This window comes from Coregonus lavaretus (genome assembly GCF_964263955.1).
Source record: "Coregonus lavaretus genome assembly, chromosome: 13".
Taxonomy (NCBI): domain Eukaryota; kingdom Metazoa; phylum Chordata; class Actinopteri; order Salmoniformes; family Salmonidae; genus Coregonus; species Coregonus lavaretus.
The window spans coordinates 43,342,409-43,355,816 of NC_140000.1; the positions used below are offsets into that span (position 1 = coordinate 43,342,409).

Consider the following 13,408-nt stretch of genomic DNA (forward strand, 5'->3'; position numbering starts at 1 on the left):
CTGCCCGAGACCAGCGAAGTAAAACACTCATACTTATCAGCTTCCATTCAGTCATCGCCAGGCCAAATATATATATATATATACATATACACAGTGGGGAGAACAAGTATTTGATACACTGCTGATTTTGCAGGTTTTCCTACTTATAAAGCATGTAGAGGTCTGTAATTTTTATCATAGGTATACTTCAACTGTGAGAGGCAGAATCTAAAACAACAATCCAGAAAATCACATTGTATGATTTTTAAGTAATTAATTTGCATTTTATTGCATGACATAAGTATTTGATACATCAGAAAAGCAGAACTTAATATTTGGTACAGAAACATTTGTTTGCAATTACAGAGATCATACGTTTCCTGTAGATCTTGACCAGGTTTGCACACACTGCAGCAGGGATTTTGGCCCACTCCTCCATACAGACCTTCTCCAGATCCTTCAGGTTTCGGGGCTGTCGCTGGGAAATACGGACTTTCAGCTCCCTCCAAAGATTTTCTATTGGGTTCAGGTCTGGAGAGTGGCTAGGCCACTCCAGGACCTTGAGATGCTTCTTACGGAGCCGCTCCTTAGTTGCCCTGGCTGTGTGTTTCGGGTCGTTGTCATGCTGGAAGACCCAGCCATGACCCATCTTCAATGTTCTTACTGAGGGAAGGAGGTTGTTGGCCAAGATCACGCGATACATGGCCCCATCCATCCTCCCTTCAATACGGTGCAGTCGTCCTGTCCCCTTTGCAGAAAAGCATCCCCAAAGAATGATGTTTCCACCTCCATGCTTCACGGTTGGGATGGTGTTCTTGGGGTTGTACTCATCCTTCTTCTTCTTCCAAACACGGCGAGTGGAGTTTAGACCAAAAAGCTCAATTTTTGTCTCATCAGACCACATGACCTTCTCCCATTCCTCCTCTGGATCATCCAGATGGTCATTGGCAAACTTCAGACGGGCCTGGACATGCGCTGGCTTGAGCAGGGGGACATTGCGTGCGCTGCAGGATTTTAATCCATGACGGCGTAGTGTGTTACTAATGGTTTTCTTTGAGACTGTGGTCCCAGCTCTCTTCAGGTCATTGACCAGGTCCTGCCGTGTAGTTCTGGGCTGATGCCTCACCTTTCTCATGATCATTGATGCCCCACGAGGTGAGATCTTGCATGGAGCCCCAGACCGAGGGTGATTGACCGTCATCTTGAACTTCTTCCATTTTCTAATAATTGCGCCAACAGTTGTTGCCTTCTCACCAAGCTGCTTGCCTATTGTCCTGTAGCCCATCCCAGCCTTGTGCAGGTCTACAATTGTATCCCTGATGTCCTTACACAGCTCTTGGCCATTGTGGAGAGGTGGGAGTCTGTTTGATTGAGTGTGTGGACAGGTGTCTTTTATACAGGTAACGAGTTCAAACAGGTGCAGTTAATATAGGTAATGAGTGGAGAACAGGAGGGCTTCTTGAAGAAAAACTAACAGGTCTGTGAGAGCCGGAATTCTTACTGGTTGGTAGGTGATCAAATACTTATGTCATGCAATAAAATGCAAATTAATTACTTAAAAATCATACAATGTGATTTTCTGGATTTTTGTTTTAGATTCGGTCTCTCACAGTTGAAGTGTACCTATGATAAAAATTACAGACCTCTACATGCTTTGTAAGTAGGAAAACCTGCAAAATCGGCAGTGTATCAAATACTTGTTCTCCCCACTGTATATATATACTCCTTTCTTGAAACATTAATATCTTAACAGGCTTTATATATATATATTCACATATGTGCCCACACAGCCTTGTTGCAGCAGAATATCATCTGCAGGCAGCAAGTGTGCAGTTCTCAACTGGTTTTGGCATTGGAGCAGCTCACAGAAGAATGACATCGGTAGCCGGTAGGGTTGGAAAGACATTTCAATTCATGATATCTACCAGTAAATGCTAACTAAGGCAACAATGGGCATGCAAACTAGGTATTGAAAAAGTTTACTTCCGACGTGTTGGTTAGTAGGCTATTTGTAATGCGCAATTGTCATCATGTGATGTTTGCATCAGGGGCGTAGACATGGATGGGCCTGGGTGGACAGAAGGCCACCAACTGGGGAGCCAGGCACTGACAGGCCCACCCAATCAGATTGATGTGGACTTAGACCATCACATTTGTGTCTTTTTTCTATTAAAAGAAAAAAGTATGATTTTGAGAGTGAAAATCTTAAAAATCTATAGGAAAACTCATTAAAAAAACCATAGGAAAACAGGATTTTTCACCCAGGGTGCCTTTCCTTCGCTGGGTTGGCCGTTTGGGAACTTATGGGCAAAATGTGAGTATACCCACTTCTCCAGGCACCACTACACCACTTCATAGGGCCGATGGAAAGACAGCAGTCACACACAGCATGATGATAAAGGATAAGCAGTCCATAAACTCTGACATAATAAGCCAGTAGATCTCATTCATAAGAATACAAAAACACAACCATTAAGCATTTCCCAATCGAAATGTACAACTATTACCTCCCATTGCAAAAATCATTGCACATTTAAGCACACAAAGTAACCGGTGACCTAAAGTTTTTAAAGTGGAACTGACAGAGTTTTAACTACTTTGCAGATATGAAACAAACAGACAATCATAATATCAGTCAAAAATATCAAATTCCCAGTTTATGCTACAAAACTAACTTTATAAGAGGTTTTAAAAATAGGTTATATTTGACTCAACTTTCCATGCCGTAGACTAAGGCATGCATTCACCAATACATTTCTTGGTAGTCCAAAAAATATTGCTATTAGGTTGTAAATCACAGCTAGCCTGGTACATTGTTTGCTGCCTCCATTTGGGATGCACTGTTTCAGTTTCAATGACTCAATATTCTGGCCAAAAACGGAAGAATGTAACTAAGGCTGGGAATGTCAATACAATCAAACTAGCAAGGGCAATGATCACAAGTGAGTCATAATGTGGCTAATAGGCTGGCGTATCTATTTATGTAGCAAGCTAACAACACGGAGCCTAACGTTAGCTGGATAGATAGCTAGCTAGCTGCTAGGAGGATGTCATGTCATGCCATTAGAGGAGTGGGTGAGCGGCTGACTTTTTTCCTCTCATATCGTTTTTTGGTGGCTACACACAGCTAGAGATGCAGGTGTCATTTGGTTAGCTAGCAAGAACTTGAACGACTGTTATCCAGTTAGCATATCTCTTGCATTCGCAAATTCACTCTGGCTATCTACTCCGATTTCAGAGCACTCTCGTCTGAGTGTGCCAGAGCGCAGAACAACTGATGAATTTACGAACGTGCAACACCTCCTGAATATGACCGGTGTAAGTAAACATAGAAAAAAAGTAATAGCTAGTCAAGAACGCTCTAGATAACATGTAAACAGCCTAACCAGCTCTGATGCGGTGAGTAACATGGTCAGAGTGAGTTGTTCTCTCATTTGTGTCTGGAAGTAGCAAGCTAGCCAACTTTAGCCAGTTAGTTTGGGTGCTTGGTTGGGACAAGCATGCATTGGCAGGCAAGCTGCAGAAGGACGAGGAGGCTACAATTCCCCATCGTTTATCAGTGCAATTTTGACGGCCAACTAGCTGAACATTTTTGAGAGGTTTTATCTAATGTTCCTTCGTTAGATTTTAGCTCATCTTGCTCTGGCTAGCATTAGTTGTTGATCTTGTTGTTGTTGATGTGCATAACTGCGGGCGAGAGAGCCTACCTTTTCATGGTTGTTTGATCAATAGGACTGTAATCATTTTACCATATCTAAGTGGTCACTTGTCAGAATTTCAACAACAACAAAAAATGTGTCATATTCTTCCTGGGGGTGTATATGAACTGATTTTAATAAGATGTCGTATTGCTTAAATGCTGTCAGTTCCACTTTAAATGCAACAATGTTTCACATACATAAATTATTTTCAAAGAGATGGCTAACAACAGCAAGCACGCTGCAATAAAAAACACAGTTTCACTCACCAGATGATGATCATTTGAAACTTAACTTCATGTTGAAAGTTATTCTTGAAAAGAGAGAAGCTAACAAATTAGCAACAACATTCTCTTTGATAACACCTGCTGCAGCTGCTGCAAACTAGTCAACAACAAAAGCTAGCTAGCTAGACCATGGGAAAACTACTGCTCGCTATTGCGCAGTGACCTGTTGGCCTTCAAGAAGGCAGAAGTTTCCATGTTTCTGTAAAAATGGTCCCAGCCATTAAGTCAAAATGTGATTGGTTGATTCAGTCCAAAATGTTGCCCTAATACAGTTGAATGGCATATGCCTTTATCTAGCTTCGGATGGCCTAGCCAATGGCTGACTTAGCTAGCTAGATTTATCTCCCCAGAGACAGCAAAAAAAATCCTGATTGGATAGTTTTTTCTCTTCAGTGTTAACCCTTTCCTTATCAACAAAAACTGACGAGATTAAATCAGAACATCATTATGATAATAATCATTATTTTATAAATCCTTAGCCCTTCTTTGAAGGCCCATTGTTCCCCACTGTGTTTGGGTTAGTAATAATTTGTAGTGGCTCTATTTTCCCTCAGCATGCATTTTTTCACTATTTTGAATGTCTAAAGAATCTATATTGTTCTGAAATATGATGACAGAAATATTGGGCATTTTGAATTATTATTATGGTGGTGTTTGAATTGTTATTATAGTGGTGATTTGACAAAATTACAATCATGGTCTTAAATTGGACTCACATTTTTCTGGTCTCGGTCTTGACTCGGTCTCGGACCCCTTGTCCCTCACTCAGTCTCCCCCCCCTCCGGTCAGTCTCGCTTTAGGTGGTCTCGAACACAGCATTGAGTACATTACTGCTAGTTTTGTGCATGAGGGTTTTGCATGAGCCCAATTCTGATATTTTTTTCACTAATTGGTCTTTTGATGAATCACATATGCTCTGAAAAAGATCTGATGTGAAAAAGATCTGATGTGATTGGTCAAAAGACCAATTAGTGGAAAAAGATCAGAATTGGTCTGCTTGTCTAAACGCAACATTAGTGTGTGAGAGCTATGCTCTGCTCTTTGATTCTCTTACTGACAGCACACCAACAGGGACAGCCCACCACATGCCGCATCACTAACCCTCAGGCCCTACGCTATGGGAATCACAATACACACCACTACTGCTATGCTTACCATCTCATGCTATGGGAATCACAATAGGCCTATGCTAGGCTAAGCAACACTAATACAACACTAATACTAGGGAATCACAATACACACCGCTAACACACTAACCCCCCCCCCCCCCCCCCCCCCCCCCCATACACAGGATAACACAATAAGCGCTAAATATGCCCTGTGCTTTGGGAACCACAATACACATATATTGCCAGACTCTGGGCTAACCCTCCCATGCAGACTCTACGCTATGGGAATGACAACAGTACTAATATGAGGCTAAGCTCAAACCTGTCCATACACAGGCCCTGCACCATGGGCATCACAACACACAGCTAATGTTAGGCTAACCCTTCCCATGCACAAGCCCTACTCTACACAAGCCCTACAGTGCGCTCCCTTCATGCTAGGCCAAGACCTTAGCCATCCCAAACACAGAGAGCACCATATGAAAACACTGGTCATTTTAAAGCCACCTTTCCAATGGAATGCAATCATCAACCCCTCTGCAAAGCAAGCTCCAATGCATACTACCAATTCCTCTCAGATGGTGTAGGGTTAATAATACATTGTACCTGTGCAACATAAGGGAAGTGAGATGGATGGACAGTAGGACTAGTCATTCACACACATCTCAGAAAATGAAGAATTGAAAACTGTAAATGTGTGAAAAGCAGTGATTCTAGCTGACTCTGCGGATCCTCTGCTCCTCATACTGCTGACTGTGGCGTAGTGGTCTACAGCTGGACTGGCTGCTACCTACACTGGAGATTACTATTTCATCTATAATGACTAGACCTTTCCTTCTCTCTCTCTCTCTCTCTCTCTCTCTCTCTCTCTCTCTCTCTCTCTCTCTCTCTCTCTCTCTCTCTCTCTCTCTCTCTCCTTTCTTTCACTCTCTCTCTCTCTCCTTTCTCTCTCTCTCGTTCTCTTTCGCTCTCTCTCTCCTTTCTCTCTCTCTCTCTCTCTCTCTCTCTCTCTCTCTCTCTCTCTGGCTCCTCTTTCTCCATCTCTCTCCCCTTCTCTATCTTTGATACATCTCTGTCATTCTGGAGTACTGTTACTCAAGTCATTAATAGTGAATGGTTTTAAAATCGTGAATGTTTTCTTCATTTAAATGAGCCTACTTTTGACAGATGATGTAAAACTATGAATTAATTAATTACTTTTTTGTTGCTTAACATGTTCATCTCTCTGTCTCTCTTTCTCTCTCTCCCCCTCTCTTCTCCCAGGGTGCTGTTTTGTCACGTTTTACACACGGAAAGCCGCCCTTGAAGCCCAGAACGCACTGCATAACATAAAGACCTTAACAGGGGTGAGTGTGTGTTCTCGTTTCTCCCTGTTTCTCCTCGACCCACGCTGTCCTGCTTTCACGCAGTGACAGTGATTACCAGGGGACATCTCCCACTACTGTCACGTCACACACTGTGGCTGTCTGTATGTGTGTGTGTGTGTGTGTGTGTGTGTGTGTGTGTGTGTGTGTGTGTGTGTGTGTGTGTGTGTGTGTGTGTGTGTGTAGGCCTTTACTGTGTCACTAACTGCATTTAGATGCTTATTTGTGTCATTTGTGTCTGACTGCATTATATATTCTGTGTGTGAATATATTTCAGTGTGTATGCATTTGAGAGAGAGAGTGTGTGTGTGTCTGTGCTGTAGGGGCCTTTCCTCTACCAGACTCCTGCTGCGTTCCTCTAGCCCTGTGTATATAGTAAACCCAGTGGAGTGATAGAAGAGCACTAGGATTTTGGCTCCGCTCCCCTCCCAGGTTCTGGAAGTCTCTAGCTGCTCCTCTGGGTTTAACAGGCCCCTGGACCATGGTTAATCCTGCTTGGTGTGTTGGCAGGCTGCAGCCTTGGCTGTTCTGAGGCTCTGGAAGCCTATTGATTAGAGGGAAGGGAAGTATTTTTTATTTATTTATTTTTTTCACCTTTATTTAACCAGGTAAGCCAGTTGAGAACAAGTTCTCATTTACAACTGCGACCTGGCCAAGATAAAGCAAAGCAGTGCGATAAAAACAACAACACAGAGTTACATATGGGGTAAACAAAACATAAAGTCAAAAAATACAACAGAAAATATATATACATTGTGTGCAAATGTAGCAAGTTATGGAGGTAAGGCAATAAATAGACCATAGTGCAAAATAATTACAATTAGTATTAACACTGGAATGATAGATGTGCAAGAGATGATGTGCAAATAGAGATACTTGGGTGCAAATGAGCAAAATAAATAACAATATGGGGATGAGGTAGTTGGGTGGGCTAATTTCAGATGGTCTGTGCACTGTATTTCCTCTGTTGGTTAGTGGATGGACCTATTGGGTTAGAGAGGGTGGATATGAGGGTGGAGCGTGGATATGATACGTCACATGCTCTAAACATTTTAGGATTAGGTGAACTTGAAATTGCCGCCCTCCCTCATTTCCTCTGTCCCTCTGCCAACTCCTCCCCCTTCTGTCCCTCCTTTCCACAGGCCGGTAACACTCTAAAACTAACACACACACAGGGCTGAATCAATAGCACCATAATCAAATCAATTTGAGCGGTTTTGGGAGGTCATGATTATCTCATTTAAAACTGCCTCCTCTGAGAGCTCAACGGCAATGCAGCACTGCAGGCATGTTTTACATTTGATGGACTTTAATAAAGTACTGACTGACCTTCCTCTGGGAGAGAGGGAGAGCTGGAGGGATGTAGTGGGAGAGAGAGAGAGTCCATAAATGCTTTAACGTTGAGTGGAGGTAGAGAGGTGGACAGACAGAGCAATGGACAGAAGCAATGGACAGAGATGTGAGCTAAGGAGAGGTTGGAGTGATGAGGAAGGGAAAGAGGGAGAGCATAGTTCGCTTTAGGGCAAGGTAATAAACGAGTCCAGCTAAAAAACAATACCTGCTTGTTAGCTCTCTGTCTCTCCCTCTCTTGTAAAAGGCAGCAGAACAATGTTCATGTTGGCTCTCTGTCTCTCCCGCTTTCATTCTTGCGTTCTAAACTGTAGACCCTGACAGGGTGAGATCCAATCACAATCACAGCAGTTGGATGGCGGCCATATTGGACGAGAGCAGTTGGCAGAGCTGAACGGCGGCCATATTGATTCAGGGCACACACAGGAACAGTTGAATGGCTGCCATGTTTGAGTAGGGCGTTGAGTGTGAATAGTCTGGAGAGAATGTGGTAGTGAGTATAAACGTGGATGTTCTGTATAGCCCTGTATAGTCCTCCTATACTCCCCCCATCTCCAACACAGTGTTCAGAAAAACAAAGACTGAGAGCACAGGCTCCTGCCAGCCACGTATTGGAGTGACACACTTTAGAAAAGCAGCCTCTCTCCTCTGCCAACTCCCTGCCTTTCCATCTCTCTCTCCCTCCCTCCCTTCTCTCTCTCTAAGCCTCCAGCTTTGGCAGCAGACTGCAAGTGCTGCGTGGAGACCTGTGTGTGTGTGTGTGTGTGTGTTTCTGTGCATGTGTGCTGTGCTTGTACTATGATGTATCAATGGAGATCTTGCTTAAACCTGCACAGGTCAGAACAGGGACTAGATGTATGCCTATGCGATTCCCACACACACACAGACACACACACGCAAATACTGTACCTCCTCCCCTCCCCAAATCTGCCAAGTAGCGTTAGATGGGTGAAAGGAAGGGGGGACTCTGTTTTGGAGGAACAACAAAAACTTAAAGTAAGAGTTTTTCTTTCTAATGAACAGCTAATGAAGCTCTGGGGACTGTGGGTGGGGGATTGGAGGAACGGGGGTGGAGGTGGCTGGTCGGGGCACGTAGCTAGGGAGGCCCGCTTCTCTCAGAGGCTCTAATGTCACCACTGAGCTGTGCTTTAAACTAGCCCCAAAACATCTATCTACTGAAAACATGTTCCCAGCTCCTGCTGCAGATATTTAAGAACATAATACCCTCCCCTGCTGCACAGCCATCATCAGGAGTCTGGACCTCCACACATACCAGTAGTCACACTGCACACACATAAGCACATCCGCACACACAAACACTACACGCACAGCCACAAACACACTCTCCCACACACATAAGTAGTCACTCACTACACAGTGACTCATTACATACACACAAAAGCAGTTATGCTCTATACAACCACAAACATAAACACAATTACTCCCCTCTTCACACATACACACACACACACACACACACACACACACACACACACACCAGACCTGGGTTCAAATACATGTGTATTTGTTATTTAAAAAAAGTTTTTTTTCTGTGTATTTGAGTATTTTAAAATATACAGGCCAAAACACATACTGCACTTTTAGGAGTCGACCAAATTTGTATTTGAAAATGTTTTCAAATACTTATTTTAATTACTATTTTCAAATACCTGGGTTTAATGCATGGGAGTGTATTTGAGTATTTGAATTGAAATACCTGAAATAGTATTTGAACCCAGGTCTGACACAAACACAAATACAAATGTGAGTTAAAGCCTGTCGGCCTGTCCGCCATACAAGGTTGTCTGAGATTTTCCACTAAATTGAACTCTTTCATCAGCGGCTGACAGATGTCTAAATGGCTGGTGTCTCCTCACGCCAGCGCTCACAGCACGGCACTGCACAGACTGCCTGTCACACACACACACATACACACACACACACACACACACACACACACAGTCTGTGTGGCTGGGGGGGAAGAGAGGGAGGGAGGAGGGAGAGAGAAGGACGTGTGAGAGCTAATCTAGGACACGTCCTCTCTAGTGTCCTCCAGCAGCTCTCTCTCTCGGTCCATTTTGCCATCTCTCCCTCTCTCTCTGGGTGAGAAATCCGCTGGATGAAAACGCCTTTGATTCATAGTTTTTCTTTCAAGAATTTCATTCTCACTGTGTGGGGGGTGAGGTGAGGAGGAGGAGGAGGGGAGGAGGGGTGAGTTCAGACGCGATCAGTCGAGCCCTGTGTCCTTGATGCAGGCTGATCAGAGTGCTGCCGAGCGCCAAGTTTGATAAGGAGAGTGGGGCTCATTAAAAAGCTGCACTTCAGAGACCACACACACACTTTGATATGCACACACTTTGACACGCACACACTTTGACACACACACACTCAGGTCCCAACCATTTCAGCCTTTCAGATGGTGAGGTAATTATTATACTTCAATGTCACATGAGTACAGACTCTTCCTGCAAGGAATGGCCCATCAAATCGAAAGGCCAAAGAAATGAACCCACCCACACACACACACCAGTAGTCACAATACTAGTGGTCCTCTGTAGCTCAGCTGGTAGAGCACGGCGCTTGTAACGCCAAGGTAGTGGGTTCGATCCCCGGGACCACCCATACACAAAAATGTATGCACGCAGGACTGTAAGTCGCTTTGGATAAAAGCGTCTGCTAAATGGCATATTATATTATTATTATACTAATCAGGAAGAATTCAGGACTGTGAGGGTTGGGAGGATTGGGCTGGAGGTAATCATAAAGGTTAGAGTTGGTGTCAATGCGTGTTGTAGTTAAAGTAGGAATGGCAACTCTCCCATCACATTGGGCCCTGTCTGTGTTGTTTGTTCAGGTGTTAACATGTTTCACATATCACTGCCCTATCACCAAGGGCTTTCAGCACGCCACTTATGGAACAGCAGAGAGAGGAGTCTGGCACCCTCTCTGGAAAAAGGGATGAGGTATGCCTAACTGGACTGATAGCTAGAGTGCGTCCTAATTGACACCCTATCCCCTATATAGTGCACTACTTTTGACCAGGAACTATAGGGAATAGGGTGCCATTTCGGACGCAACCCTGGAGTTATTTTGTGTAAAACTATGACAGTTCTTGCTGCTGCATGTGGCACCAGAAGATATTTCATAATGAAGCCTGATTGCCATGAACAGTGAATAACCTCTGAAATGTTTATGCAGCACTTTGGTTTGAAACAGCTGAACCGTGCTATAGGATATTAAACATGTGATGTAGTAGGTCTGTACCATCAGTCACTAATACAAACCCCCAGAGACTGGCAGTAACAGTGCTATGAACTGAAAGGTTATACCTCACATTGGCACCGCTTAGTTTAGCTGACATTTTAGAGTGCTTCAAGCTCTAACACACAGCTGACTATTCTGAAGAAGGAAGAGCAAAGTGTGTGTGTGTGTGTGTGTGTGTGTGTGTGTGTCTCATCTTTTAATCCCGCTCAATACACACATTATACTAACCACTAGACTAAGTATACAGAAAGTTACCCATTCCTCATTGCTAATGTCACACACTCACACACACACACTTATACACACACCAAGCCAATCCCACAGCGTTGTGTCATTACAGACGCTCATTATAGAAATCAATTTAATTAAGGGCTGTAATTACCGGAGTGAAACCCAAATGCTATGGCAAACAGGGGCTGGAGAAAGTAATCCCCATCGACACTACACCCGCCTCCCACCCGTCTCAGTGTGTGTACACTTATTTAACAAAAAAAATATATTAAATCGCTTGTTTCAAATTAACTTCCTCTCCTCAGCATGCTAGTTTGAGAGGAAGAGAAGGCTAACTATGTTAAATACTGTGAGTACTTAGCACTAGGACCTTAGCGAGCTACGCCAGATAGCTAATGCTACAATCCCCCAGTCACTCAGCGCCCAGGCTTGGGGTTAATTGTTTACTAAGGGAAATAAGTGGGGCTAATGTGGGGTAACTGTGAGAGAGGTAGTGAAGACGACAGGGAACATAGAAGGCAGACTTTGAGATAATTGTGTGTTAGGGTGAATTATAGATGTCTAGTTGTATTAATGCTGTTGTGGGTGTGTAGGGAATGTAAATGGCCAGAATGCAGATGGGCACAGAATGTATGTTTGTCTGTAAAAATCATGTCCAAAGAGTCTACGTGTGTGTGTGTGTGTGTGTGTGTGTGTGTGTATTGACCACAGTTATTGACTCCCCACTGTGAGGACCATCTGTCTGTCTGTGTCACCATCACTACCTCAACCCCACAGAGGAGAGAGGGATAAGTAGGTTGAGGGAAAGAGGGACAGAAAAAGAGAGAGGGAGAGAAAGGGATAGGTAGATACTAGATGGAAGAGTGGCTAGAATGTGTAGTGTTGCTGGAATGTGATCTGTATAGTTAAGTATGTGAAAATGTGTGACCCTGAAAGTGTGTGTGTGTGCTTGCGTGTGTTGCTGAGTAAACTTGGTGTGTGTGATACCAGGGTGTTCAGTACAATAGCTGAGAGCTCTTCTATTGGCTCACACACTAGTCAGGTGACAGTGTTATTGAGGCGCTGACTGCTGGCAAAGGCTACACTGCTACTGGCAGCATTCGGTACTCAGTGGGGGTTTGTCTACATTTTACATTTACATTTTAGTCATTTAGCAGACGCTCTTATCCAGAGCGACTTACAGGAGCAATTAGGGTTAAGTGCCTTGCTCAAGGGCACATTTACGTCATTTAGCAGACGCTCTTATCCAGAGCGACTCACAAATTGGTGCATTCACCCTATAGCCAGTGGGATAACCACTTTACAAATTTTTTTTGGGGGGGGGGTAGAAGGATTACTTTATCCTATCCCAGGTATTCCTTAAAGAGGTGGGGTTTCAAATGTCTCCGGAAGGTGGTGAGTGACTCCGCTGTCCTGGCGTCGTGAGGGAGCTTGTTCCACCATTGGGGTGCCAGAGCAGCGAAGACACTCCATCTACACACAGACACTCACACACTTACTGTAGACACACACTTTGTAGCAGCCTGACAAGTTGAAATCTGACCTTTAAAGCCCAAGGGCATTCCTCGCGGGCCGGGGGGTTAGAGGAGTTCGAGGAAGGGGTACATGCTGTAGGTGAGAGGGTGACCATTAAATGCTGAGGGTTATTAGGTTTCTGGCACGTTGTGTCCTGGAAGGAAATGTTTAGAGGGCAACTGTAGTAGAACACAGCACACCTGAACGCTGGCCAGAGAGTAGTGTTGCATAGCGTTGGTTGGGTAAGAAACAGTATGGTAGTGATAAGGGGATAATACCCTGTTGGAGAGGGAATGCTACCTCCATGTCATCAGCTAGTCTGACGGATAGACACCTCGACCTCACCGCCACAGGAGCTGGCACAGAACGGGCACTTCATGGCATGCCCCGACTGGCCAACTGGAAATCAGGAAGAGGGGAAAGAAGAGATGTTTCCAAGTGGAATAGGGTCACAGTAAATAATCTAATTACCAACTACCATACCAGAGGGAAATGTCACCAGTGTAGGCCACATTCACAATGACACATGGCACAGGTTTAGATGTTTGGTTACTGAGAAAGGGGGAAACAAGTCAGGAGGGGAGGCTTGGGGTGTCATGGTGAGTGGAGGA

The 13,408-nt window shown here is 44.2% G+C and overlaps 1 protein-coding gene across 1 annotated transcript in view; it reads left to right on the forward strand.

The window, feature by feature from the left end:
* LOC311140312 (CUGBP Elav-like family member 2) overlaps positions 1-13,408 on the forward strand; it is a 102,632-nt gene that overhangs the window by 55,080 nt on the left and 34,144 nt on the right. Inside the window, exon 3 of the mRNA XM_084175318.1 lies at positions 6,337-6,419. Within this exon, the coding sequence (XP_084031444.1) occupies positions 6,337-6,419 (83 nt within the window). The remainder of the gene's footprint in view (positions 1-6,336; positions 6,420-13,408) is intronic.